Genomic DNA, 25,813 nt, shown 5'->3' on the forward strand with positions numbered 1-25,813 from the left:
AGAATTCTGCCGAAGCATCCTTCGCACCCAAAGAAAAACGCCAACAAATGCATGCAGAGCCGAACTAGGCAGATACCCACTGATAATAAACATCCAAAAACGAGCACTAAACTTCCTAAATCACCTCAAATCTAGCTCCCCAGACACCCTTCATTTCAAAGCCTTTCAGACCCAAGAGCTAAACCCAGAAAAGTGTCCCCTGAGTCAGCTGCTACTGAAACTAAGTACTCAGCCGGACCCTGACCAGCCCCAGACCAACACAGCCGTCCAAACACCAATCCGAGTGAACCAAATCATTAAAAAATGCAAAGAAACCTACCTGGAACATTGGAACAAAATAACTGAAAGCCAAAGCAGATTAGAATGTTACCGGGCCCTAAAAAGAGAATATAAACTGGCAGACTACCTCACGACCATCAGAGACACAAAACAGAGACAGACCCTCACCAGGTACAGACTAAGCGACCACCAACTGGAAATTGAAAAAGGCAGATACAAGAAATCCTGGCAGCCTAGAGAGAATAGAATATGCGATCAATGTCTGGCCGGCGAGGTTGAAACAGAGATGCATTTCCTCCTAAAATGCGAAAAATTCAACACATCAAGAAACATATTATTCAACAAGCTAAGCCAAACAACCCCAGATTTCAAGGAATTGGATGACCTGTCAAAATTGAGATTAGTCCTAGGAGAAGGAGACAGACCATACCTTGGGGCCAAATATGTAGCAACATGTCACAACCTGAGGACTGTTTAAAATTAAGACTGTTTAAAATTAATATTGAACGTATCAAATGAAGTACAAAGACTGTTTAAAATTAATATTGTTTAAAAGTAATATTGTATGTAACCAACAAATGTCAAATCGATTGACACCTACAGAATGTTGGAAAACTGTACCTTTTTGCTATGTAAGCTTTGGCAATATGGTTCTCTGTAAACTTTCATGCCAATAAAGCATTTGAATTGGTATTGGAAGTGGAATTGGAATTGGAAAGAGAGAGAGAGTGAGAGAGAGAGCAAGGAGAGAGAGAGAGAGAGAGAGAGAGAGAGAGAGAGAGAGAGCGAGCAAGAGAGAGAGAGAGATAGAAGAAAGTTGTCACTTTGCTCCTGTGCAAATCCAACACCCAGAGTATATGATGACCTAGGCAGGCAATTAACAAATCAGAGCAGCAAGCAGTTGATTTTTAACATTTTTACACACAATTTTATTTTTAAAAACTGGGCTGATGGTATTGTTTGAGATGACGTTTTTGGGTTTGTGAGGAGGACATCCAGCTTATATTTTTGGTTCTATATTACAAGAATCTGGGCCACAATGATCCCATTATCATGAGTAGTCTAAGATGAAACAGTGGCAGCAGTATTGCAGATATATATCCAAGCCAGGATCACTCGGGGTCGGAGCAGAATTTAATAACTTCTTAAAAGACACCAAAAACGGCATGAGGAACGGTCTCTAATTAGAGACTCTGAAGGACAGCTGCAAAACTTGGATCCTGAAGAAAATGTATCCAACTGTTGGGTCAAGAGCATCTATAGAGTAAAAAAAGAGGAACTGTTTCCAGTGGCTGAAGGGTCCGGTGGCCGAAGAGTCGATAACCAGAGGGCACAGATTTAAGGTGTGCGGCAAAAGAACCAGAGGCAGCATGAGGAAAAGGTTTTCCACACATCAAGTGGTTAGGATTTGGAATTCACTGCCTGATTGGGTGGTAGACACAGATTCAACAGTCGTCTTCAAAAGGGAATTGGATAAATACTTGAAGGATAAATAAATTACAGGGATATGGGGAAAGAGCGGGGGAGTGGGACTAACTGGATTGCACATCGAAAGTGCTGGCTCAGACTCGACGGGCTGAATGGCCTCCTCCTGTTCACCAGACAGGAGTGCCTCTAGATTCCATCTTCAGCAAAGCCCCAGATTGTAGCTTCTGGAGCAGCTGTATAAAACAAGTGGAAAAATACACACCCGATGACACGTCACCAAATGATTCTCATCAGTGCGTTATTGGGACCAGTTAACACTTGCAAAAATAAATTATTCATGAATCCCAATTGGGGCGGGGTGGGGGGGGGGGCAGGGAATGTACTGGTGTAACGTCGTCAGTTATTGCCATGTGCAGGAAGCAATCAGAGAATTATACAGCACAGAAGGAGGCCATTCGGCCCATCGTGCCTATGCCAGCTCTTTGAAAGAGCGATCCAATTAGCCCCACTCCCTGCCCTTTCCCCAATAGGGCAGCTGATTTTTCATTTCGAGCTGGCCAGAAGGATATTAAAGGTGTCGGCCGTTATAATGCACCATGTCTCCCACTGGCAGGTCCACCAGCAGCTGGAATGCCCCCAAAAGAAAGTAGCCACTTCTGTTTAGTTTTATAGTCATTTTTAAGACACTACACCCTAGGTTTTCCAATCAGCATTTTTTAATCCCATTAGGCATCTTAGAAAATCTAAGCTCATGGGCCCAATTTGCAAATCCTTTGCTGATGTGCTATAATTTCAGATTTTAAAAAATGATATATATAAAAAAATCACAATTTTATTATATTTATTCTGGAAACAAAAACATTACCTTATTGCATTAAAAATATATAACGCTGCACTTCAGCAGAAACAACAGGATAAACAGAACAGCTGGCACGCGACAGCAAATATCCCAGGGAGAAAAATAAGATATCTTAGGAATTACAGTAAGCATTAAATGTAATGAACATGTTTGCACAACATGTGGCCTATTTATTCATCCAAAATCTAACACAAGGTTTGGTGCCATAACTAGTACAAAGGTTCTCTCTCAGCAACTCGCCAAGGTTTCTTCGGCAGCGCCTCCCAAACCCGCGACCTCTTCCACCTAGAAGGACAAGGGCAGCAGGCGCATGGGAACACCACCACCTCCAAGTTCCCCTCCAAGTCACACACCATCCTGACCTGGAAATATATTGCCATTCCTTCATCGTCGCTGGGTCAAAATCCTGGAACTCCCTCCCTGACAGCGCTGTGGGAGTACCTTCACCACACGGACTGCAGCGGTTCAAGAAGGCGGCTCACCACCACCTTCTCGAGGGCAATTAGGGATGGGCAATAAATGCTGGCCTTGCCAGCGACACCCATATCCCATGAACGATTTTAAAAAAATGTTTTTGAAGAGTTATCGTCAGTCGCATATTGTTAACCTAGCTTACTGCTCTATTTCTGAGATGGGTCAGCTAGTAACATTTTATAAGCAAGTGGACCATTGTGTTGCAGGGTGGTGAGGGGGAAACAAAAAATGGACTAAGCATTTCCAACTTCCGCTGACACCTTGCATGAGCAACTGAATGGGTTTTATAAGAATTAAAATAGGTTTGATGATACATTCAGTAAAACTGCTGCTGAAGGAGCTCGGCAACAACAGCTTTAACCATACCTGAAGCCGTAGAACATAGATGGCCACCTGCAGCTTCGTGACTGAAAGCCATGCATACCCCAATTCCATGCTGAGCAGAATACAGCATGCCACAAATCCCCCAGAGGACCAGATCTCAGCACATGCCACATTTAGTGCAGGCATTAAAAAAAAAACACATGCCTTCAGTCTACTGAAGTCCCCTTTTCTTTTTTCCCCTTCAGTGCCGATCACTTGCGTGCTGCTCACCTTGACGGTAGCTGTTTGGTTCAAGTTTCCATCCTTGTCCTCAACCCGCAAGCTAATATGACCTTGGCAACGGTTCCAAAGCAAGCCCGTCGCCGAAAGTCAGCGGATATTGCTCCACTATCCACCATCGCATCTCAACCATTGCAGGTGTCATCCCTTACTGTTTTTCTTAAATAGGTGCACAAAAACACTACCAGGAGGTAAATGAAAGACAATGCAGGATCCCATGATATTATAACTGCGGGCCGGATGTGTCAAATACCCTTGCGTTTTTATTGCTTGTGTTATTTGGCTGTGTCCACTTATTGTACAAATACTGTGCCCAGCAGATTCTGTTGTGAATCCTCTATTGATGTGTGGCATCCATATTAAGAAAAAATACATGGTTACGTTGCCTGTTAATTAATAGTTTAGTAATGCTAGTAAAGAAATCTCCAATGTTGTACCAAGAAATTACTTTAAACATCAAACATACAATCGTAACATTTTTAAAGCAGAGGTGTCCAAACTACAGCCTAGAAGTCCTACGGGACCTATAACCTTAGCAATCCAGCCCTGGAAGCCCCAATCACTGCCTCTCCTATAGTCCACTCCTGAATTGGAGCGGCAACTTAGATCAGTAATGACTTGTTTAGTTAAGTTTGAACGCAGCTTTGGGGGGGGGCGGGGGAGGAAATATTTCTACATGTGTTTAATTACACAAAATAGACATTTTATTTCATGTCTTTGTGAGGGGGAGGCAGGGGCAAGGGGAAGGAGCAGAAGTGCTTTTATATGTTTTCCTTGAATTTTATATTGGAATTCTTTCTACATGACCCACAGGATTTCACGGTACGCAACTAAGTGGGCAATTAAGATATGAAGTTTTCACTCCCCTGTGTTAGAGAAAGTCCCAATGATATTCATATTTCAAGGGAATCAAGGGATATGGGGATTGGGCGGGAAAGTGGAGTTGAGGTCGAAGATCAGCCATGATCTTACTGAATGGTGGGGAGCAGGCTCAAGGTACCGTATGGCCTACTCCTGCTCTTATTTCTTATGTTCTTATAATCATCTATTCTGACCGAATCCAGTGTTTTCTAGCACCATGTTGTGTTTACAGCTTTCATTTTGGTACTTGGACTTCACTTACTGTTGTTGTTTCGGTGACGTAGCCTTTTTGGCAATATCTTATCGAAAGAAAAGGATTCAAGGATAAGGTTCCTACCGTTTGCTGCAAGTCAGGAATGATGATTCTGATGACCAATGTATTGCTCTGTATGTCATCCATCCTGGTGATGGGCTTCCCTGCTGTTGCCCTGATGGTGTCATAGATTGTTTCTTCTTTGGAGCTGTCAGATTCAGATTCAACAGAATAATCAGAAATGCTCTGTGCCATCTCATCTTCACTTGATGTTGGACTTCGAGGCATGCTGTGCTTATCTTATATTGTAGAGCTACCAAGGGAATAAAATAGAATGAGCACAGATATAATCTTATTACAAAATATTACAGAGAAGATTCACACGGCACGAGGAAAAAAGATGAAGATTACTAGAGGAGGACAGGATTGTTTCGAAGATAAAGAATTGGGGGTAGTTTTAAACATCGTTCAAAATAGCCACTACTAGGGGACAAAATCCTTCTTCATTTTTGGCACATGGCATCAAGTACTTCAAGGTCAATGAAGAATGGGTTAGATATGGAATAAAGCTCCCTCACTCCATCTTAATGATGTACCAGCACATGTATTTTCAACATAACATACGTCCCCATTTTTGTCTCTTACCATTTAGGAGTAGATATCAGCCTTGGCTCAGTGGTAGAACACTTGCCTTGAGTCAGAGATCGTGGGTTCAATGACCCTCCAGACACTTAAGCATATAATCTAGCACAGATCGAGGGGCTGAATGGCCTACTCCTGTTCCTATGTGATAGTGCAGTTATGTCTGCCAGTTTCCTTTGCCTAGTTTATTTCAAAAATTTACAATAAGCACATCACATTATTGCACACTGCGGCTCCAATGTACCAGTACCAATGTGCCTGTCCCACCATAAGCTTTTTTTGGTCAGGAAATATGGCAGCGCTATTGCCCACCTCAAACCTCCCTAACACCACAATGATGTCCCCATAGGGTAATCACTTTAAAAGTTAAAAGTAAAAATAAAAAGTTAAGATGTGTGACGATGCATTAAAAAGACAGACTTGCATTTATATAGCACCTTTCACAATCTCAGGACATCTCAAAGCGCTTTACAACCAATTAAATACTGTTGTAATGTACCAAACACAGTCGCCAATTTGCACACAAGTTCCCACAAACAGCAATGTGATAATGACTAGATAATCTGCTTTTGTAGTGATGTTGATTGAGGGATAAATATTGGCCAGGACACCGGGGAAAACTCCCCTGCTCTTCTTCAAAATAGTGCCACGGGATCTTTTACGTCCACCTGAGAGGGCAGACAGGGCCTCGGTTGAAATATAATGGTATGACTCTCTTTGTAGCATCACGTTGATGAAAGGTATCTCAAAGAAACATTTTAAAACAGATCATAATACCACGACAGTACAGCGGAAGCTACATGACCCACCTTCCTGATTATCCACCTGGATTTTTGTGGGACAAAGTTACGCGCATGGCGTTTGCCTCATTGCACAGTTCATTAAAACCAATCCCCTCCTGTCTAATATAGGTCAACCTCGCAGACCAAGAAGGGTTAAATTCAGTTCATGTTAATTGTGTTCTACCTGCTGTAGGCATACACAGACCCTTAATTTTTAATTGCCAGGCCAAAGGGTTTTTCGAAGTGAAATAAAGTTGTAACAGACGGTCTTTCACTGATAATCATAATTTAATAGGACAAAGTCAGCATGGTTTTATGAAGGGGAAGTCATGTTTGACAAATTTGCTGGAGTTCTTTGAGGAAGTAACATATAGGGTGGATAAAGGGGAACCAGTGGACGTAGTGTATTTAGACTTCCAAAAGGGATTTGACAAGGTGCCACACAAAAGATTATTGCTTAAGATAAAAAATCACAGGATTGGGGGTAATATTCTGGCATGGATAGAGGATTGGCTATCTAACAGAAGGCAGAGAGTTGGGATAAATGGTTCATTCTCAGACTGGCAATCAGTAACTAGTGGTGTTCCGCAGGGGTCAGTGCTGGGTCCCCAACTCTTTACAATCTATATTAACGATTTGGAGGAGGGGACCGAGTGTAACATATCAAAGTTTGCAGATGATACTAAGATGGGAGGGAAAGTAGTGAGTGAGGAGGACATAAAAAACCTGCAAGGGGACATCGACAGGCTAAGTAAGTGGGCAGAGATTTGGCAGGTGGAATACAATACTGGAAAGTGTGAGGTTATGCACTTTGGCAGGAAAAATCGTAGAGCAAGTTATTATCTTAATGGCAAGAAACTGGAAAGTACTGAAGTACAAAGGGATCTGGGGGTCCTGGTGCACAAAACTCAAAAGGTTAGTATGCAGGTGCAGCAAGTGATTAAGAAGGCCAATGGAATGTTGGCTTTCATTGCTAGGGGGATAGGATATAAAAATAGGGAGGTATTGCTTCAGTTGTGCAAGGTATTGGTGAGACCGCACCTGGAATACTGCATACAGTTTTGGTGTCCATACTTAAGAAAAGACATACTTGCTCTCGAGTCAGTACAAAAAAGGTTCACTCGGTTAATCCCGGGGATGAGGGGATGGACATATGAGGAGAGGTTGAGTAGATTGGGACTCTACTCATTGGAGTTCAGAAGAATGAGAGACGATCTTATTGAAACATATAAGATTGTGAAGGGGTTGGATCGGATGGATGCGGGGAGAATGTTCCCGATGATGGGTGAAACTAGAACTAGGGGGCATAGTCTTAGAATAAGGGGCTGCTCTTTCAAAACTGAGATGAGGAGGAACTACTTCACTCAGAGGGTGGTAGGTCCATGGAATATGCTGCCCCAAAAAGCTGTAGAAGCTACATCATTACATAAATTTAAAACAGAAATAGAGAGTTTCCTAGAAGTAAAGGGAATTAAGGGTTACGGGGAGCGGGCAGGAATTTGGACATGAGTCTAGGTTCGGATCGGTCATGGCCCTGTGGGTAGTGGAGCGGGCCCAGGGGCCGTGTAGCCTGATCCTGCTCCTATTTCGTGTGTCTAATTCTGTTAGATTCAGGAGATGGTTCTGTGATAGTAGATTGGCGGTTAGGATCAGATCAGCCATGATCTTATTGAATGGCTGAGCAGGCTCGAGGGGCCGATTGGCCTACTCCTGCTCCTATTTCTTATGTTCTTATGTTAAGTGGACATGGAATGTGCTTTGATGTGCTTTACTAAAAGGCAGCAAACATTGGGGAGCAAATGTGCTTTCTGAGATATTTCAAGAGCTGTGTTTCGATAAGCAGCTACTGACAGAACTAAAGGGGGTAGTCATAGACAGCAGAGATAAACAAACCCCCTTAGAGTTGCAGACATCGGGCTGGATTTTCATTGAGGCGGTGGGACTACAAATTTCGGGGTTGTAGTCCCGCCTCCATCGAGTTGTGGCCAACCCACGCGATTTTCACTTGATTGACCTTGTTGAGCCCGTCAAGTGGGCTCAGCGGGCCAACTAAGGGTCACCCGGCAACAGGTGACGTCACAGATTGACATTTCATCTGTCAAGAGATTTTAACAGATGAAATATCAGCGTTTCACAGCTGTTTGAAGCTGTCAAACACTGACAATCTGTACTCTAAGTTAATTCCTTCCTCTCAGGCTGATTTAGAGATCTCTCCAGAACAGAAAGCTGAATGCTGCAGATTTTGACAGATCGCGGCCATTCTGCTTTCTGTGCCGGTGAGATGAGGGACTCCCAAGACCTGAAGGAAGGAAGGCTGTAAAGGTAAGTAAAACTTCTTTAAACACTTTACACACACCAAACACACTTACCTCTGCACTCATGCACCCATCACTCACCCGAACACCGGAAATCTCGACCCCTCCAAGCCCTTCATCCAGACGGCCCACCTCGCTAAATTGGCGTGGTTTGGAATCCCACACTTCACCAATAAAATAGGGATTAGGCTAAAAACTGCCTGTTAACAGGCAGTTAATTGGCACTAATCCCCTTCCCGCCTCGGGGAGGCGGGTCCCAGCGCGGATCGGGTACCCGCCTCCTTTGAAACTGGCATGGAGGCGGGGTGGGATGGATTCGTGCCCCCCAATTTCACGATTCTAACCCCCCACACGCCTCCAATCCCACCTCCACGGTTCAATGAAAATCCTGCCCATCGTGTCTACAACAAAATAGGCTACAAAATTGTAGAATGATTTTTGGTGGCTAAAGGGGAGGAGTCAAACCTTTGAAGTTTTGAAATGGAGGATATGACGTAACACATGAAATGTGACCAAATAGTTTTCTGCACCTTTTGTAAACTTTGAGTGAATGAACAATTTTGGGCTTTGATAAAGGCCAACTAATGTATAGCCACACAGGATGTGTGAGAGTGAAAATTTGACAGCTCAAACAACTTATGTCGAACATTAAAGGAACATTTCACCATCTCTGAATGATTAATTTACTGCAAAAGGCAAGGACAACTGTGTAAAAACCAGTGACGAAAAATATCAGCACTGCAGTCGGAAGGAGGGGACTGGCTGATCGTCGAAAGGTGAAGAGCTGCAGTCGAAAGGCACTGGCCTACAATCAACGCTGGACTGATCATCCGTGGGTGGCTGTATGTATGATCTCTTGTAACACTATTGGTGAACTGCTCGAATAGTGGTTGCGGTTTTGAATCTGCCTTAGGAACAATAAAAGGTTAAAGGCAGAACCCATGTGTCTAGTGTAATTTCTCACAAGTCTCACGTCTGAACTCTCTAACCTGTTGGACGGGGCGAGGGGTAATTCCGCACATCCTATACTGCCTTTGTTCACATGTCTAGTGTTTTACTGTACCATACGTGCTAGAGCAAAAGTTGGAGACTCTCAATTATCCACCACTTTCTATTATCCACCAAAAGGGATCCCTCTCCGTTTGAATGGATTTTCACAGATTCTGATTACCTAGCTATTGTACTTTGAAATTCCATTGCAAACAGTCAGATCCATTTGGTTGCCCTCACAAAGTCCTCATTTCCAGGATCTCTCTCATGAAGGTGTACCATTCCCTTTAACTGGACCTCTGCATACTGCGTGGTATAGTAGTATTCTTTGGAAAGATTCTAAGTAGCAGAGAAAATTATAAGTTCCTATGATAGCTGACATTGTAAATGGCTCCCTTTAATCAGGATTTATCCTGCCCACGTTTAAAATGCTTTATCACCCTCTCTGCAGTAAACCCACCCTGACCCATCTGTCCTCCTCAACTGGCGGCCCATTGTTAGCCTCCCTTTCCTCTTTAAAATTCCTGAATGAGTCATTGTCTCCCAGCTCTATTTCCATTTCTCACAAAACTCCAGTGTTTGAATCCCTCCAGTACAGTTTCTGCCCTGCGCACAGCACTGAGACTGCCCTGGTCAAAGTCATGAGTGACTGTGACCATGCTCACTTGTACTTCCTTGTCCTCTTTGCAGCGTTTGATACGGTGATGCCCGCTATCATCTTCCTCTGCCGGCTGTCCAGCTGTGAGAGTGCATCTGTGTGCTTCCACACATTTTCCTAACTCACTATAAACTGCACTCCCTAGCTATTGACTTCATTCCCCTCCCCGGCCATTCACTCAACCTCAACCCGGCCACGCAAAATCTTGCCGTCCTCCTTGACCCTCATTTGGGCTTAAAACCCTACGTCATATCCATCGTCAAGGCGGACAAACTACCTCAGCAGCTACACTACTGAAGCCCTTTTGATCTCTCTGAACTTGAATACCATCCTTCCGGTCTCCCATCCTGCAGCTTCCCATCATCAATCCTCATTTTCAAATCCATCCATGGCCTTGCCCCACCCTATCACAGCAACAACAGTTTCCAGCCTTATCTTCCTCTCAGCCACACTCTTTGGTCTTCTCACTCTGCCCAATTGCTTGTTTCCCCCTGCACCCCCAATATTGGTGACACAGCCTTCGGCTACCTTGGCCCCATTCTCTTTCCCTAAACCGTTTCATCTCTCCGTTATCTCTCTGCTCCTTTTAATGCCTTTTAAAACTTGGTTACAGTAATGTAGTGGCTATGGTACTGAACTAGCAATGGGATTCATTAAATCTGATCATTTTTGGGCTGACACCAGGAAATAAGTGACCGTGAAAACTGGTTCAATCCTGTTCTTTAGGGAAGTGAACCTGCCACCTTTACGTAGTCTGGCCTACATGTGATTGCAGTTCCATATCACATCGTTGACTCTTAATGTCCTCTGAAATGGCCTTTCAAAACACAGCGGTCAGCCATGGCTCAGTGGGTAACACCCTCGCCTCTGAGTCAGAAGGTCGTGGGTTCAAATCCCACTCCAGAGCCCTGAGCACAAAAATCTAGGCTGACACTCCCAGTGCAGTGCTGAGGTGCCGGCTTTCTGATGAGAGGTTAAACCTGCTCTCTCAGGTGGACGTAAAAGAGCCCACGGCACTATTCCGAACAAGAGCAGGGGAGTTATCTGCGATGTCCTGGCCAATATTTATCCCTCAATCAGCATCACTAAAACAGATTATCTGGTCATTATCATTTTGCTGTTTGTGGGAGCTTGCTGTGCGCAAATTGGCTGCCTCATTTCCTACATTACAACAGTGACTCCACTTCAGAAAGTATTTAATTGTCTGTAAAGCACTTTGGGATATCCAATGGTCATGAAAGGCGCTATATAAATGCAAGTCTTTCTTGCATTTGGTGCAGCACGGTGGCATAGTGGTTAGCACTGTTGCCTCACAGCGCCAGGGACCCGGGTTCAAATCCAGCCTCGGGTGACTGTCTGTGTGGAGTTTGCACATTCTCCCCGTGTTTGCGTGGGTTTCCTCCGGGTGCTCCGGTTTCCTCCCACAGTCCAAAGATGTGCGGGTTAGGTTGATTGGCCATGATAAAAATTGGCCCTTAGTGTTAGGGGGGATTTAATACGTGGGGTTACAGGGTTACGAGGATAGGGCTTGGGTGGGATGGCTGTCGGTGTAGGGACCGGGTGCTAGGGTTTGGATGATCAGCCATGATCTCGTTGAATGGCGGAGCAGGCTCGAAGGGCCGAATGGCCTACTCCTGCTCCTATCTTCTATGTTTCTTTTCTTTAGGGCAAACTAGGGATAAGGACTAAACGCAATTTTGCCAGTATCGCCGTATGTCAAGCACATAATGCATAAAAAAAACTTCTTGACCAGACTTTTGATCATCTCTCCTGCCATGGCTCCACGTCAGTGTCCCTGTCTATTTCCATTTCAACAGTTGAGAAATAGTACTGGGATCCCAGGCTGGAGACTTCTTCCAGACGGCTAAATGTTCCAGCAATCTGATGTCAGCAACCCGTGATTAATCTGAACCTCAACCTCAGAAAACAAGCGGCAGAGTTCCAGGTGATGACCATATTTGGAAAGTGGCACCACAAAGAAACAAGGCATGAAGCTTAGCGATTGGCAGTCTGTGCTAACATTTTCAACATCTTATAAATACATTTAAAGTGGAGATAGACAGATTTTTGCAAGATAAGGGAGTGAAAGGTTATGGGGAGCGGGCAGGGAAGTGGCTTTGAGCCCTAGATCAGCCATGATCTTATTGAATGGCGGAGCAGGCTCGAGGGGCCAAGTGGCCTATTCATGCTCCTATTTCTTATGTTCAACTGATACACAAGCCTAGAAATTACTGTTGGGAACATTGATGAGCAAATGCTTAAGCCATTCGTATAACGTTCCTTTGTCTGCTATTTTAGCGCCGACATTAACCCATTTAATTCTCCAATAACTAGTTGGCTAGTTTGTCTAGTATCTCATTTCTTTCTATCTTAACTGTTGCAACATCCCCCTTGACTTCTCCTACTGTTGTCCTTGCCTCTTTGTTAGTCTCCTTACTGAAAGCTGAGGCAGAGTATCTATTCTGTATCCCTGCCATTTCAGTATCTTCCTCTGTGAGTCTATCTTGCTCATCCCTTGGGCGACCTATCCCTATCTTGATTCTCCTCTTGTTACGCAGGTGCCCATAGAATCACTGTCGCTCACCCCTCAATGGAATACAAGCTAGGTTTATGCAACATGGCCTCATAATTTAACCCTGTAAGACCCGGTATCACCTGGTGGATCCGTGCTGCACCACCTCCAAGGCAAATATATCCTTCCTGAGGTGCGGTGTCCAAAACTGAACGCGGCGCTCCAGGTGGAGTCTGACCCAGGCTCTATCCAAGTGAAGCCTAACTTCCTCTCCTTTGTAATTCAGCTCCCTTAGTCTTATTGACTGCTTTTTGTACCAGACCACGATAGCTTTAAATGATTTGTATACTTGAACTCCCAAATCTATTTGCTCCTCTACAGTTCCTGATTTCTCACCATTTAGAAAATATTTGGATTTATCGGCTCAATGTAAGCTTGAGGAACAGCACCTCATCTTTCAATGAGGCACGATAGAGCCTTCCGGACTCAACATCGAGTTCAACAATTTCAGATTATAACCACTGCTCCCATTTATTCCGACAGCAGGTTCTGGCAATGGTTCTGCTGTTGCCATTTACACCTCTTTTAGACCCATCTTTTGTTTCTTTTCTTGTCCCATTACCACCCCCTTTCGCCTTGCACCATCATCCATTTGTCTCTTAATCTCTCCTGCCTTCCACCCTGTCACAGGCCTTCCCTTTTGTTCTCTCTTCCTCTCCCCCTGTCCCTGCCCCTGCACTTGCTTAAAACCTGTTACATCTCTAACTTTTTCCAGTTCTGACGAAAGGTCACCGACCTGAAACATTAACTCTGTTTCTCTCTCTCCACAGATCCTGACTGACCCGCTGAGTATTCCCAGCATTTTCTACTTTTATTTCCGATTTCCAACATCCATGGTATTTTGCCTTCCGATTTATCTTTCTTGGGTCCAAAGTGAATGACCTCACACTTGACCATGTGAAACTCCATCTGCCATCATTAGCAAAATTGCTTTTTCTGTATAACACAGTGATAATACCCAAATGCATTGGGGCTTACAGAGCAACTGTGGTATCAGTATGAAGTGGTGTTACTTTGTACTGATGCAATTATAGAGCCTAAATTCACAATCTGAGCCCAACCACACCTTGGAGCAAAGCTTGATTGGCACCCCATCCACCACCTTAAACATTCACTCCCTCCACCACCGGCATACCATGGCTGCAGTGTGTACCATCTACAAGATGCACTGCAGCAACTCGCCAAGGCTTCTTCGACAGCACCTCCCAAACCCGCGACCTCTTCATTCGCGCCACAGAAGTGCCAGGCAATGGCTATCTCCAACAAGTGAGAGTCTAAACACCGCCCCTTGACATTCAATGGCATTACCATCACCGAATCCCCCAGCCATCAACATCCTGGGGGTCACCATTAACCAGAAACTTAACTGGACCAGCCACATAAATACTGTGGCAACAAGAGCAGGTCAGAGGCTAGGTATTCTGCGGCGAGTGTCTCACCTCCTGACTCCCCAAAGCCTTTCTACCATCTACAAGGCACAAGTAAGGAGTGGGATGGAATACTCTCCACGTGCCTGGATGAGTGCAGCTCCAACAACACTCAAGAAGCTCGACACCATCCAGGACAAATAAGTCCGCTTCATTGACACCCCCTCTACCACCTTAAACATTCACTCCCTCCACCACTGGCGTACCGTGGCTGCAGTGTGTGCCATCTACAAGATGCACTGCAGCAACTCGCCAAGGCTTCTTCGACAGCACCTCCCAAACCCGCGACCTCTTCCACCTAGAAGGACAAGGGCAGCAGGCGCATGGGAACACCACCACCTCCAAGTTCCCCTCCAAGTCACACACCATCCTGACTTGGAAGTATATCGCCGATCCTAAATCCTGGAACTCCCTCCCTAACAGCACTGTGGGAGTACCTTCACAACACGGACTGCAGCGGTTCAAGAAGGCTGCTCACCACCACCTTCGCAAGAGCGATTAGGGATGGGCAATAAATGCTGGCCCTGCCAGCGACGCCCACATCCCATGAACAAATAAAAAAAGAGGACCCAGACTTGCAGCTCAGATCTTAACTTTTTTATAATACACATGTTATTACGAGTGTGAAGCAGAATCCACTTTGCACCAATACAAAACTAGCAGCGTAAATATAATAGCAAAATACCACAGATGCTGGAAATCAGAAAAAAAAACAGAAAATGCTGGAAATGCTCAGCAGGTCAGGCAGCATCCGTGGAACCCCTGTTCTGATGAAAGGTCATCGACTTGAAACATTAACTCTGTTTCTCTCTCCACAGATGCTGTTTGGCCTGCTGAGTGTTTCCAGCATTTTCTGTTTTTGTTATAGTTTAAATATAATATTTTAACACTAGCAAGTGTCATGGGTTTTATTGTAATGGAAGAAAAATGTTGTGCAATGCATTCTATTGTGAAAGTAACATATTTTGGAATCAGACCACAGTCGATTGTTCTGTGAAAACTGTAAATGAGTGTTCTTCTTGTATATAAGAACATAAGAAATAGGAGCAGGAGTAGACCATTTGGCCCCTCGAGCCTGCTCCACCATTCAATAAGATCATGGCTGATCTTCAACCTCAACTCCACCTTCCCGCACTATCCCCATATCCCTTTAATTCCCTTCATTCCCCAAAATGTATCGACCTCTGTCTTGAATATACTCAACGACTGAGCATCCATAGCTCGCTGGGGTAGAGAATTCCAAAGATTCATAACCATTTGAGTGAAGAAATTCCTCCTCCTATCAGTCCTAAATGGCCGATCCCTTATTCTGTGACTGTGGCCCCGTGTTCTAGATTCCCCAGGCAGGGGAAACATTTTCACAGCATTAACCCTGTCAAGCCCCTTAAGAATTTTATATGCTTCAATTAGATCACCGCTCATTCTTCTAAACTCTAAGGAATATATATGTGAATACATTGATTAAATAATCATGCGATCTTTATGAATTAAAAGTAGCCTTACCAGAGAATCAGGTGAAATGAATTGAAGAGGGAAATTTTAAAAAAAATAATGTAATAATAAGGTATGACTTACAGATTAAAACTGGCTTTAACAAATTTAGGTTCTGTACGAGATATTCTTTTTGGGTTCAACATCTCTGGTCACTAAAAGGAGCAGATCGCATATCCCCTGCAACCTGGAGCGTACCTTTATTGTCCACTACAGGTCGACTACCCTTTATCCGGACTTCCGAAAACCGAAACCCTCTAAAAACCGAAGGTTTTTTCGTTCAGCGTAAGTCGTGCGTACGAACGAAAAAACCTTCGGTTTTTAGAGGGTTCCGGTTTCGGAAGTTCGGATAAAGGGTAAGTCGTGCGCACGACCCCCCGCCGACCCCGACAGCCGCCGACCCCCCCGCAGACCCCGCCGGCCCCGACAACCGCCGACCCCCCCGCGGACCCCGCCGGCCCCGACAACCGCCGACCCCGCCAGCCCCGACAACCGCCGACCCCCCCGCGGACCCCGCCGGCCCCGACAACCGCCGACCCCCCCGCGGACCCCGACAACCGCCGACCCCCCCCGCGGACCCCGCCGGCCCCGACAACCGCCGACCCCCCCGCCGACCCCGACAACTGGGCCTGCTTCTGGGAAAGGTGGGACTTGTACAAGTCGGACGGGTTGCACCTGAACCAGAGCGGGACAAATATCCTTGCGGGGAGGTTTGCTAGCACTGTCGGGGGGGGTTTAAACTAACTTGGCAGGGGGATGGGATACAGGGGGGAGCTGAAGTAGGGGGGGATGTGCTGCCAATTATGGAGGAAAAAACAAGTCAGCTTGGTAGGCAGGGCAAATATATAAGGGCAAGGCTGGATGGCATCTATTTTAATGCAAGGAGCCTTGCAAATAAGGTGGATGAACTGAAGGTGTTGATAAACACATGGGAGTATGATATTGTTGCTATCACTGAGACATGGTTGAGGGAGGGGCAAGACTGGCAGCTCAATATTCCGGGGTACAGAATCTTCAGGCGAGACAGAGGGGGAGGTATAAGAGGAGGGGGTGTCGCAATATTAATTAAGGAGTCAATTACTGCAGTAAGGAGGGATGATATATTAGCTGGGTCCTCTAATGAGGCCATATGGGTGGAGCTTAAAAACAAAAAGGGGGCAAGCACTTTGCTGGGAGTGTACTATAGGCCTCCAAACAGTCAGGGGGAGATAGAGGAACAGATATGTAGGCAAATCTCAGAGAAATGTGCAAATAATAGGGTAATAATAATGGGGGATTTCAACTTCCCCAATATTAACTGGGATAGTCAAAGTGTGAAAGGCTCAGAGGGTGTAGAATTCTTAAAGTGCATCCAGGAGAGCTTTTTGAGCCAGCAGGTAGAAAGTCCTACAAGAGAGGGGGCGGTACTGGACCTAATTCTAGGGAATGTGGCCGGCCAAGTGGAAAAAGTGCTAGTAGGTGAGCACTTTGGTGATAGTGACCATAATATGGTAAGATTTAAGGTGGTCATGGAAAAGGACAGGGATGGGCCGGAAATAAAGGTTCTAAATTGGGGGAAGGCCGATTTTAATAGGATAAGGCAGGATCTGGCCAAAATGGACTGGGATCAGCTACTTGTAGGAAAATCCGCATCGGAGCAATGGGAGGCTTTCAGAAGGGAGATTGAGATCATACAAGGGCAACATGTTCCCATAAAGGTCAAGAGTGGTTCCAAAAACCACAGGGAACCGTGGATGTCAGGGGATATACGGGAATGGATTAGGAAAAAAAGGAGGGCTTTTGGTAGATACAAAAGGCTAAAGACGGAGGAAGCCCTAGAGGAGTACAAAAAGTGCAGGGGGATACTTAAAAAAGAAATTAGGAGATCAAGGAGGGGCCATGAAATAACACTGGCGAGCAAAATAAAGGAAAATCCGAAGATGTTTTATAAGTATATTAAGGGTAAAAGGATAACTAGGGAAAAAATAGGGCCCATTAGGGACAAAAGTGGCAATCTGTGTGTGGAGCCGGAAGATGTAGGAGGGGTTCTAAATGAATTTTTTGCATCTGTTTTCACTATGGAGAAGGACGACGTAGACATAGAAATAGGGCGGGGGGACTGTGATATGCTCGAACATATTAACATCGAGAGGGAGGAGGTATTGGCGGTTTTAGCTGGCCTAAAAATGGATAAATCCCCAGGCCCCGATGAAATGTACCCCAGGCTGCTGTGTGAGGCAAAGGAGGAGATTGCGGGGGCTCTAACACATATATTCAGGACCTCTCTGGCCACAGGGGATGTGCCAGAGGACTGGAGAACCGCTAATGTAGTACCATTATTCAAGAAGGGTAGTAGGGAAAAACCGGGGAACTACAGGCCAGTGAGCCTAACATCAGTGGTAGGAAAATTACTGGAAAAAATCCTGAGGGACAATATTTGTCTCCACTTGGAGAGGCAAGGATTAATCAGGGATAGTCAACATGGCTTTGTCAAGGGAAGATCATGTCTGACTAATTTGATTGAATTTTTTGAGGGGGTGACTAGGTGTGTGGATGAGGGTAACGCAGTGGATGTGGTATACATGGATTTCAGTAAGGCCTTCGATAAAGTCCCGCACAGGAGACTGGTCAAGAAGGTAAGAGCCCATGGAATCCAGGGTGCCTTGGCACATTGGATACAAAACTGGCTTAGTGGCAGAAGGCAGAGGGTGATGGTCGAAGGTTGTTTTTGTGACTGGAAACCTGTGGCCAGTGGGGTACCACAGGGATCGGTGCTGGGTCCCTTGCTGTTTGTGGTCTACATTAATGACTTGGATATGAATGTAAAGGGTATGATCAGTAAATTCGCGGATGATACTAAAATTGGTAGGGTGGTAAATAGCGAGGAGGGTAGCCTCAGTCTGCAGAACGATATAGATGGGTTGGTCAGATGGGCGGAACAGTGGCAAATGGAATTTAACCCGGAAAAGTGCGAGGTGATGCACTTTGGGGGGTCTAACAAGGCAAGGGAATACACAATGAATGGTAAGACCCTAGGCAAGACGGAGGGTCAGAGGGATCTGGGTGTGCAGGTACACAGATCCCTGAAGGCGGCGGAACAGGTGGATAAGGTGGTAAAAAAGGCATATGGGATACTTGCCTTCATTAGCCGAGGCATAGAATATAAGAGCAAGGAGGTTATGATGGAGCTGTATAAAACACTGGTTAGGCCACAGCTGGAATACTGTGTGCAGTTCTGGTCGCCACACTACAGGAAAGATGTGATCGCGTTAGAGAGGGTGCAGAGGAGGTTCACCAGGATGTTACCAGGGCTGGAGCGCTTCAGCTATGAAGAGAGACTGGGCAGATTGGGTTTGTTTTCCTTGGAGCAGAGGAGGCTGAGGGGGGACATGATTGAGGTGTACTAAATTGTGAGGGGCATAGATAGGATGGATGCTGAGGAGCTTTTCCCCTTAGTAGAGGGGTCAATAACTAGGGGGCATAGATTCAAGGTAAAGGGAGGGAGGTTTAGAGGGGATTTGAGAAAGAACTTTTTCACCCAGAGGGTGGTTGGAGTCTGGAACTCACTGCCTGAAAGGGTTGTGGAGGCAGAAACCCTCACAACATTTAAGAAGCATTTGGATGAGCATTTGAAATGCCATAGCATACAAGGCTACGGGCCAAATGCTGGAATATGGGATTAGATTAGACAGGGCTTGATGGCCGGCATGGACACGATGGGCCGAAGGGCCTCTATCTGTGCTGTATTACTCTATGACTCTATGACTCTAACCGCCGACCCTGCCAGCCCCGACAACCGCCGACCCCCCCGCCCCGACAACCACCAGCCCCGACAACCGCCGACCCCCCCGCGGACCCCGCCGACCCCGACTGACTTACGCTGAGCGTCAGCGTAAGTCGTGCGCACGACCCCCCGCCGACCCCCGCCGACCCCCCCGCGGACCCCCGCCGACCCACCTTCCGAAATCCGAAATTCTCCTTTATCCGAAACTCGGCTGGTCCCGAGGTTTTCGGATAAAGGATAGTCTACCTGTATCTGGATATGCAACAGCAGGACCTGGGGACGATACCAACAAGACCCCTCACTGTGTGTAAAGACCACACCTGGAGTACTGTGCACAGTTTTGGTCTCCTTATCTGAGAAAGGACATCCATGCCTTAGAGGCAGTGCAACGAAGGTTCACTAGATTGATTCCTGGGATGAGAGGGTTGTCCTGTGAGGAGAGATTGTGTAGAATGGGCCTATACTCACTGGAGATTAGAAGAATGAGAGGTGATCTCATTGAAACACAAGATTCTGAAGGGGATTGACAGGGTAGATGCTGAGAGGTTGTTTCCCCCTGGCTGGTGAGTCTAGAACTTGGGGGCATAGTCTCAGGGTAAGAGGTCGGCCATTTAAGACTGAGATGAGGAGGAATTTCTTCACGCAGAGGGTTGTGAATTTTTGGAATTCTCTACCCCAGAGGGCTGTGGATGCTGAGTCCTTGAGTATATTCATGGCTGAGATCGATAGATTTTTGGACTCTAGGGAATCAAGGGATTATGGGGATCAGGCGGGAAAGTGGAGTAGAGGTAGAAGATCAGCCCTGATCTTATTGGATGACAGAGCAGGCTCGAAGGGACGTATGGTCTACTCCTGCTCCTAATTCTTATGTTCTTATGGATACCGTCATCTTGCTTTTGCCCCTGTATGTATTGCTCTTATCTTTTAAAAGCAGACTGATACACACGCTCGTGAGTCAAGGTCTGTCTAAAACCAACAAAATAGATTATCTTACATAATACACATGAATAAACAGAGTACCATTTTCATGATGAGCTTTGTCTATTTTGTTTCACTCTTCACATCATCAAAAACAATAAATTGCAGGAGTGGGCCATTCGGCCCCTCGAGCCTGCTCCGCCATTCAATGAGATCATGGCTGATCATCCAAATTCAGTACCCTGTCCCTGCTTTCTCCCCATATCCCTTGATCCCTTTAGCTTTAAGAAATATATATAACTCCTTCTTGAATATATTTAATGAATTGGCCTCAACTGTCTTCTGTGGTAGAGAATTCCACAGGTTCACCACTCTCTGGGTGAAGAAATTCCTCCTCATCTCAATCCTAAATGGCTTACCCCTTATCCTTAGACTGTGACCCCTGGTTCTGGACTCCCCCGCCATAGGGAACATCCTTCCTGCATCCAGTCTGTCCAGTCCTGTTAGAATTTTATAAGTTTCAATGAGATCCCCTCTCATTCTTCTAAACTCTAGCGAATATATGCCCTTGATAATGGGCCGAATTCAATTTATAAGACAGTATCGCTAACTTACTGGCACTACCTTTTCCTATTGCTTTGCACATGTTCACACCTCAACCTAGAGTCTCTCATGGACTTCTTCTGGCTGGAAAGAAAGAACCTGCTGCCTCTCTCACAGTTCCAAACTTTGTACGTACTGCAGATGGTCTTTTTTTCCACACTCAGAGAGAGGAAGTTAAAAGCTTAACTTCTGACCCCCGCACCCCCCCCCCGGCATCAGCTATCTGTGTCAAGGATTGGCTTGCCAAGCGGCCAATCAAGGCCGTTATCTTGGATCAGAAATTCCCCCTCCCACACTTGGGGCTGAATTTTGCCGGCGCTCAGAGTGTGGGTTCAGAGGCGTGTCCGCTGTCAAAATTGCAATGATTGACAGCGGTTTGGGAATCTGCTCTGAACGCACCTCCATGTAAGTCTCCAAAGTGTCAGGTCTGCGATTTCAGAACAGACCCCACACCAAGCGGCGGGGGAGGCAATTAAGATAGTTAAACGCTTGTTAACTACTATTTTGCCAGCCTATTTCTATTTTACCACTTTTTTTTTTTTTTTTTTTTTTTTTTTTTTTTTTTTTAAACGCAGTTCCCGTCGCTCGGGGATCATGTTAGTTAAGTAGGTCGGATTCACTATGTGTCCCCATTGCTGTGAATAGATGACAACTGCAAAAGTGGTATGAAAGCTTCCATTTCACAGCTGGGCACTTTCCAATGTCAGAAGCTTGAGATTTCAGGACTTGGAAGACACTTTTGAGCTGTATGCAGTTTGGAAGTGTTTGGAATAAACTCTCTATCCACTGTCACCTCCTTGGAGCAAGCTCTCCCACCATTGACAGGTTGCTTCTGACATCTCAACTTCACGTGCCATCTATTCCAGCAACATCGGTGCCCTTGAAAAAAATCTCACCTTGGTCCTTTGAATCCCTCCATGATCAGCCCCAACACCAACATCACCAGGCACAACAACACCACCAATCTTCTCCGCAATCACCTGTTGCTGCACAGGACACAGGGCATCAGCACCCGACAACATTGCTGCCCGGATGGCCAGCGATGGAATCACCATGGCCATATTTACTTCACTTGACGCTGTACACCCTGGCTGCCACGTGATGTGCCAGGTTGACACCATCACACACCAACACCATAAAGCATCCCTATAATGTCCAAGCCATTCCTTTCACACTCATCACAATTGGGGGGCAGGGGGTTATGTCTCAACATTCACTGGAACTCACAAAGAGACTTCTAAAGGTGAGCACAGATCTGTCCAATAAGGTAAAGTGTTGAAAATATAGATTTCAATGTTTGACAACACATTAACAGAAACTTCACATGAACATTGGCTAAACCACTCAAGTGCCTACCCTTGTGTGTTGTTAATTGGTATGCTTGCAGTAGGATGAGGGTGAGCGTGAGGGGTGGTTAGGTGAGATGGGCAAGTGGTATTGTAGATGGAGAGGGATGGATAGAGGTGGAAGGTAAGTTGGTGTGAGTAAAGATGTGCAGGAGTAGGGTAGGGAAGGCAGAGTGATGGGGATGTGATAAGTGGCACAGCAGGATGAGGTTGAGTGTGGCTTGGCAGTAACGTTTCGTGATCTGCACAGATCATTGAAAGGCTTGTGCCACTGCAACCTAGTCCTCCTGATGACATCCCTGCTTTTGCCCTCCTGTGCAATGTGCAACCAGGCTGCGTTGGTGTCCTGGGGAGGACTCTTCCACCCATGGGAAGGGAAGAGAACCTCCCTGCGTGCTGTGACTCCCTCCATAAGTATATGGAGGGAATCATGAGAGAGCCTGGGTGCAGCCGTCCACCTCTGTGCAGTGCTTGTCAGTGTTTGCAGCACCTCAATGCTTCAGAACTCTGACAGCACTACTGTCAAAATGAATGTGAACATGGCCCCTTTAAGGAAACGGAGACCTGCTTCATTTTAATTGTCTGGGAAACGCACAGGGCGGGCTTAACAAGCCCAATCTACGTAAAATCACTTGGGAGAGAGCAGGCTGGAGCCTGCAGCAGGACCGGGACTCGCCACCCACCTCTCCCGCTGCAATCCCACCTCCGCTGGCAAAATCACGGCCTCAGTGTGAGAGCTATGGTAATTACATTATTTGTTCAGCTAGGACTCGTGCTGTGCTCAATGAATTAAAGCAATTCAGCATTACAGGTGTGAACCTTTCTGAAATGTACTAATGATCCTTCCTGTTGCCTCAAAATAATGATGTTGTGCATGTACAGAATACGGTTAAAACTTCATCTGGAACCCCATATAATTAACTGAATCAGCATCTCACATAGCCTGTGTGTTCCTGGAAGTTAACCCCTTGTTCCTAAATTTAACTTCATAGCAACAACACTCGATAAATTAACCCAAAAATCCCTTCTCGGTCAAATAGGCAAAATGTGTGATAACTGTCATTTAGAGGCTGGAGAAAATTTGAGAGAGGTGACCTTCAGTTGAAGGGAAATTTTAAGGAATGCTAGAGGTCAGAATACTCAGGTCCTCCAACTGAAATCGGGATTGAGCAGGTTACAGATTCTTCTACTGGAAACAAAAGGGTTTTCAGATGCACGTCAATAGGAATCATTTCACGGTTAGAACTTAATTGTTTTGATGAGCGACAGAAGGAGCCTTAGTAAAACTGAAGTCAATGAGGATCAGGGGAAAAACTCTCCACTGGCTGGGGTCATACCTAGCACAAAGGAAGATGGTTGTGGTGATTGAAGGTTAATCATCACAGCCCCAGGACATCGCTGCAGGAGTTCCTCAGGGCAGTGTCCTAGGTCCAACCATCTTCAGCTGCTTCATCAATGACCTTCCCTACAACATAAGGTCAGAAATGGGGATGTTCGCTGATGACTGCAGAGTGTTCAGCGCCATTCACAACTCCACAGATAATGAAGCAGTTCATGCCCACATGCAACAAGACATGGACGACATTCAGGCTTGGGCTGATTAAGTGGCAGGTAACATTCGCACCACAGAAGTGCCAGGCAATGACCATCTCCAACAAGTGAGAATCTAAACACCGCCCCTCGACATTCAATGACATTACCATCGCAGAATCAACATCCTGGGGGTCACCATTGAGCAGAAACTTAACTGGACCAGCCACATAAATACTGTGGCAACAAGAGCAGGTCAGAGGCTAGGTATTCTGTGGCAAGTGTCTCACCTCCTGACTCCCCAAAGCCTCTCTACCATCTACAAGGCACAAGTAAGGAGTGTGATGGAATACTCTCCACTTGCCTGAATGAGTGCAGCTCCAACAACACTCAAGAAGCTCGACAGCATCCACATCAAAGCAGCCTGCATGATTGACACCCTATCCACCACCTTAAACATTCACTCCCTCCAACACTGGTGTAACGTGGATGCAATGTGTACCATCTATAAGATGCACTGCAGCAACTCGCCAAGGCTTCTTCGGCAGCACCTCCCAAACCCATTACTTCTTCCACCTAGAAGGACAAGGACAGCAGACTCATGGGAACACCACTACCTCCAAGTTCCCCTCCAAGTCACACATCATCCCGACTTAGAAGCATATTATCGATCCTTCATCGTCGCTGGGTCCAAATCCTGGAACTCCCTAACAACACTGTGGGAGTACCTACACTGCACGGACTGCAGCGGTTCAAGGCGGCGGCGCACCTCCACCTTTACAAGGGCAATTAGGGATGGGCAATAAATGCTGGCCTTGCCAGCGACGCCCACATCCCATAAAAACGAATTAAAAAAAAACTTAAACATTTAAAAACCTACCAGTACAATCCCTCCAACGTCACAAGACATCAGGTTGGGGGGGGACATCCTTGATATTAAAAACTCCCATCACAGTGCTGCCTATAGGCATAACTGGTACTGCAGGCAGTATCGGGCATGGTTACCATGAAAGTTTTCAAATGAAACGCATACCCCATGTTCTAAATTTAACATATAATAGATCTCTCTCGATTTTATTTATTTTGTATTTTTTTTTTTTTTTTTTTTAAGTAGCTCTTCTCACAGGGGAGTTGCATTAATTGGATAGCACTTTGAAAGAGCCTGCACTGACACGATGGACCGAATGGCCTCCTTCTGTGCTGTATGATTCTATGGTTCAACGACAACTACTCTTTTATCATATGTAAATATTTTCAATAACTATTAGGGTAAATTTTATTTGTGATATACCCTGTATGATGCATTACTGTACAGGTACTTGTTTATCAAATATTTTAGCTCCCCTCGCTCATTATTGAAATTGAATATGATGTTACAGGCACAAGTCACAAAATGTTGAGAGAGAGATTAATAGCAGATGCTATTTTTAATTAAACTGGAGTTTAATGTGCAGGCAAAAACAACTGTGAACCAGATGGGTTTCATACGCTTGTCTGTTTAAATCTAATTTAAAACCAAAAAATACTAAAATTCCACATGCTATAATATCTGCTCAAACTAACGTCTTGCAGTTCATTTTTACATCAATGCTATCCATAATTTTGACGTCTCTCATCACAGGAAGACATTTAACCATAAATCCATTCTTGTTAATGAAAGCACTTCTTTCCACTTATTGAAGACATTATATCGTATAACTAATTGCCCATGGCGTTGGCCTTGGCAAAAATAGTCGCTCTTTCTTCCTGCATTAGTATCTCTGCTGGTCTTACAGCTCGCTATTATATTCTGTATTGCTTGCCATCTTCCTGTTTGTCTTGTCTCTCTGTATCCTTCTCACATGCTTCTCTTATTAACAAAGAAAGAGCTTGTATTTATATAGCCTCGATTATCAAAATTCATGACGAGGCCTTGGACAATGTGGACCACTTTCCATACCTCGGGAGCTTACTGCCAACAAGGGCAGACGTCGACGACGAAGTCCAACACCACCTTCAGTGTGCCAGTGCAGCCTGCGG

The 25,813-nt window shown here is 45.5% G+C and overlaps 1 protein-coding gene across 2 annotated transcripts in view; it reads right to left on the reverse strand.

Moving 5' to 3' along the window:
* The window catches only part of shank2b (SH3 and multiple ankyrin repeat domains 2b), a 1,331,733-nt gene that overhangs the window by 1,019,809 nt on the left and 286,111 nt on the right, over positions 1 to 25,813 (reverse strand). For both annotated transcript variants that reach the window (XM_086008225.1, XM_086008224.1), the window contains exon 4: positions 4,842 to 5,070. In XM_086008225.1, coding sequence (XP_085864351.1) covers positions 4,842 to 5,045 — 204 coding nt within the window. In that variant the 5' untranslated portion in view covers positions 5,046 to 5,070. The remainder of the gene's footprint in view (positions 1 to 4,841; positions 5,071 to 25,813) is intronic.

The sequence above is a fragment of the Somniosus microcephalus genome, chromosome 15, assembly GCF_052327205.1.
Source record: "Somniosus microcephalus isolate GS21.2 chromosome 15, FLI_Smic_1.0, whole genome shotgun sequence".
In the NCBI taxonomy this organism is placed as follows: Eukaryota; Metazoa; Chordata; class Chondrichthyes; order Squaliformes; family Somniosidae; genus Somniosus; species Somniosus microcephalus.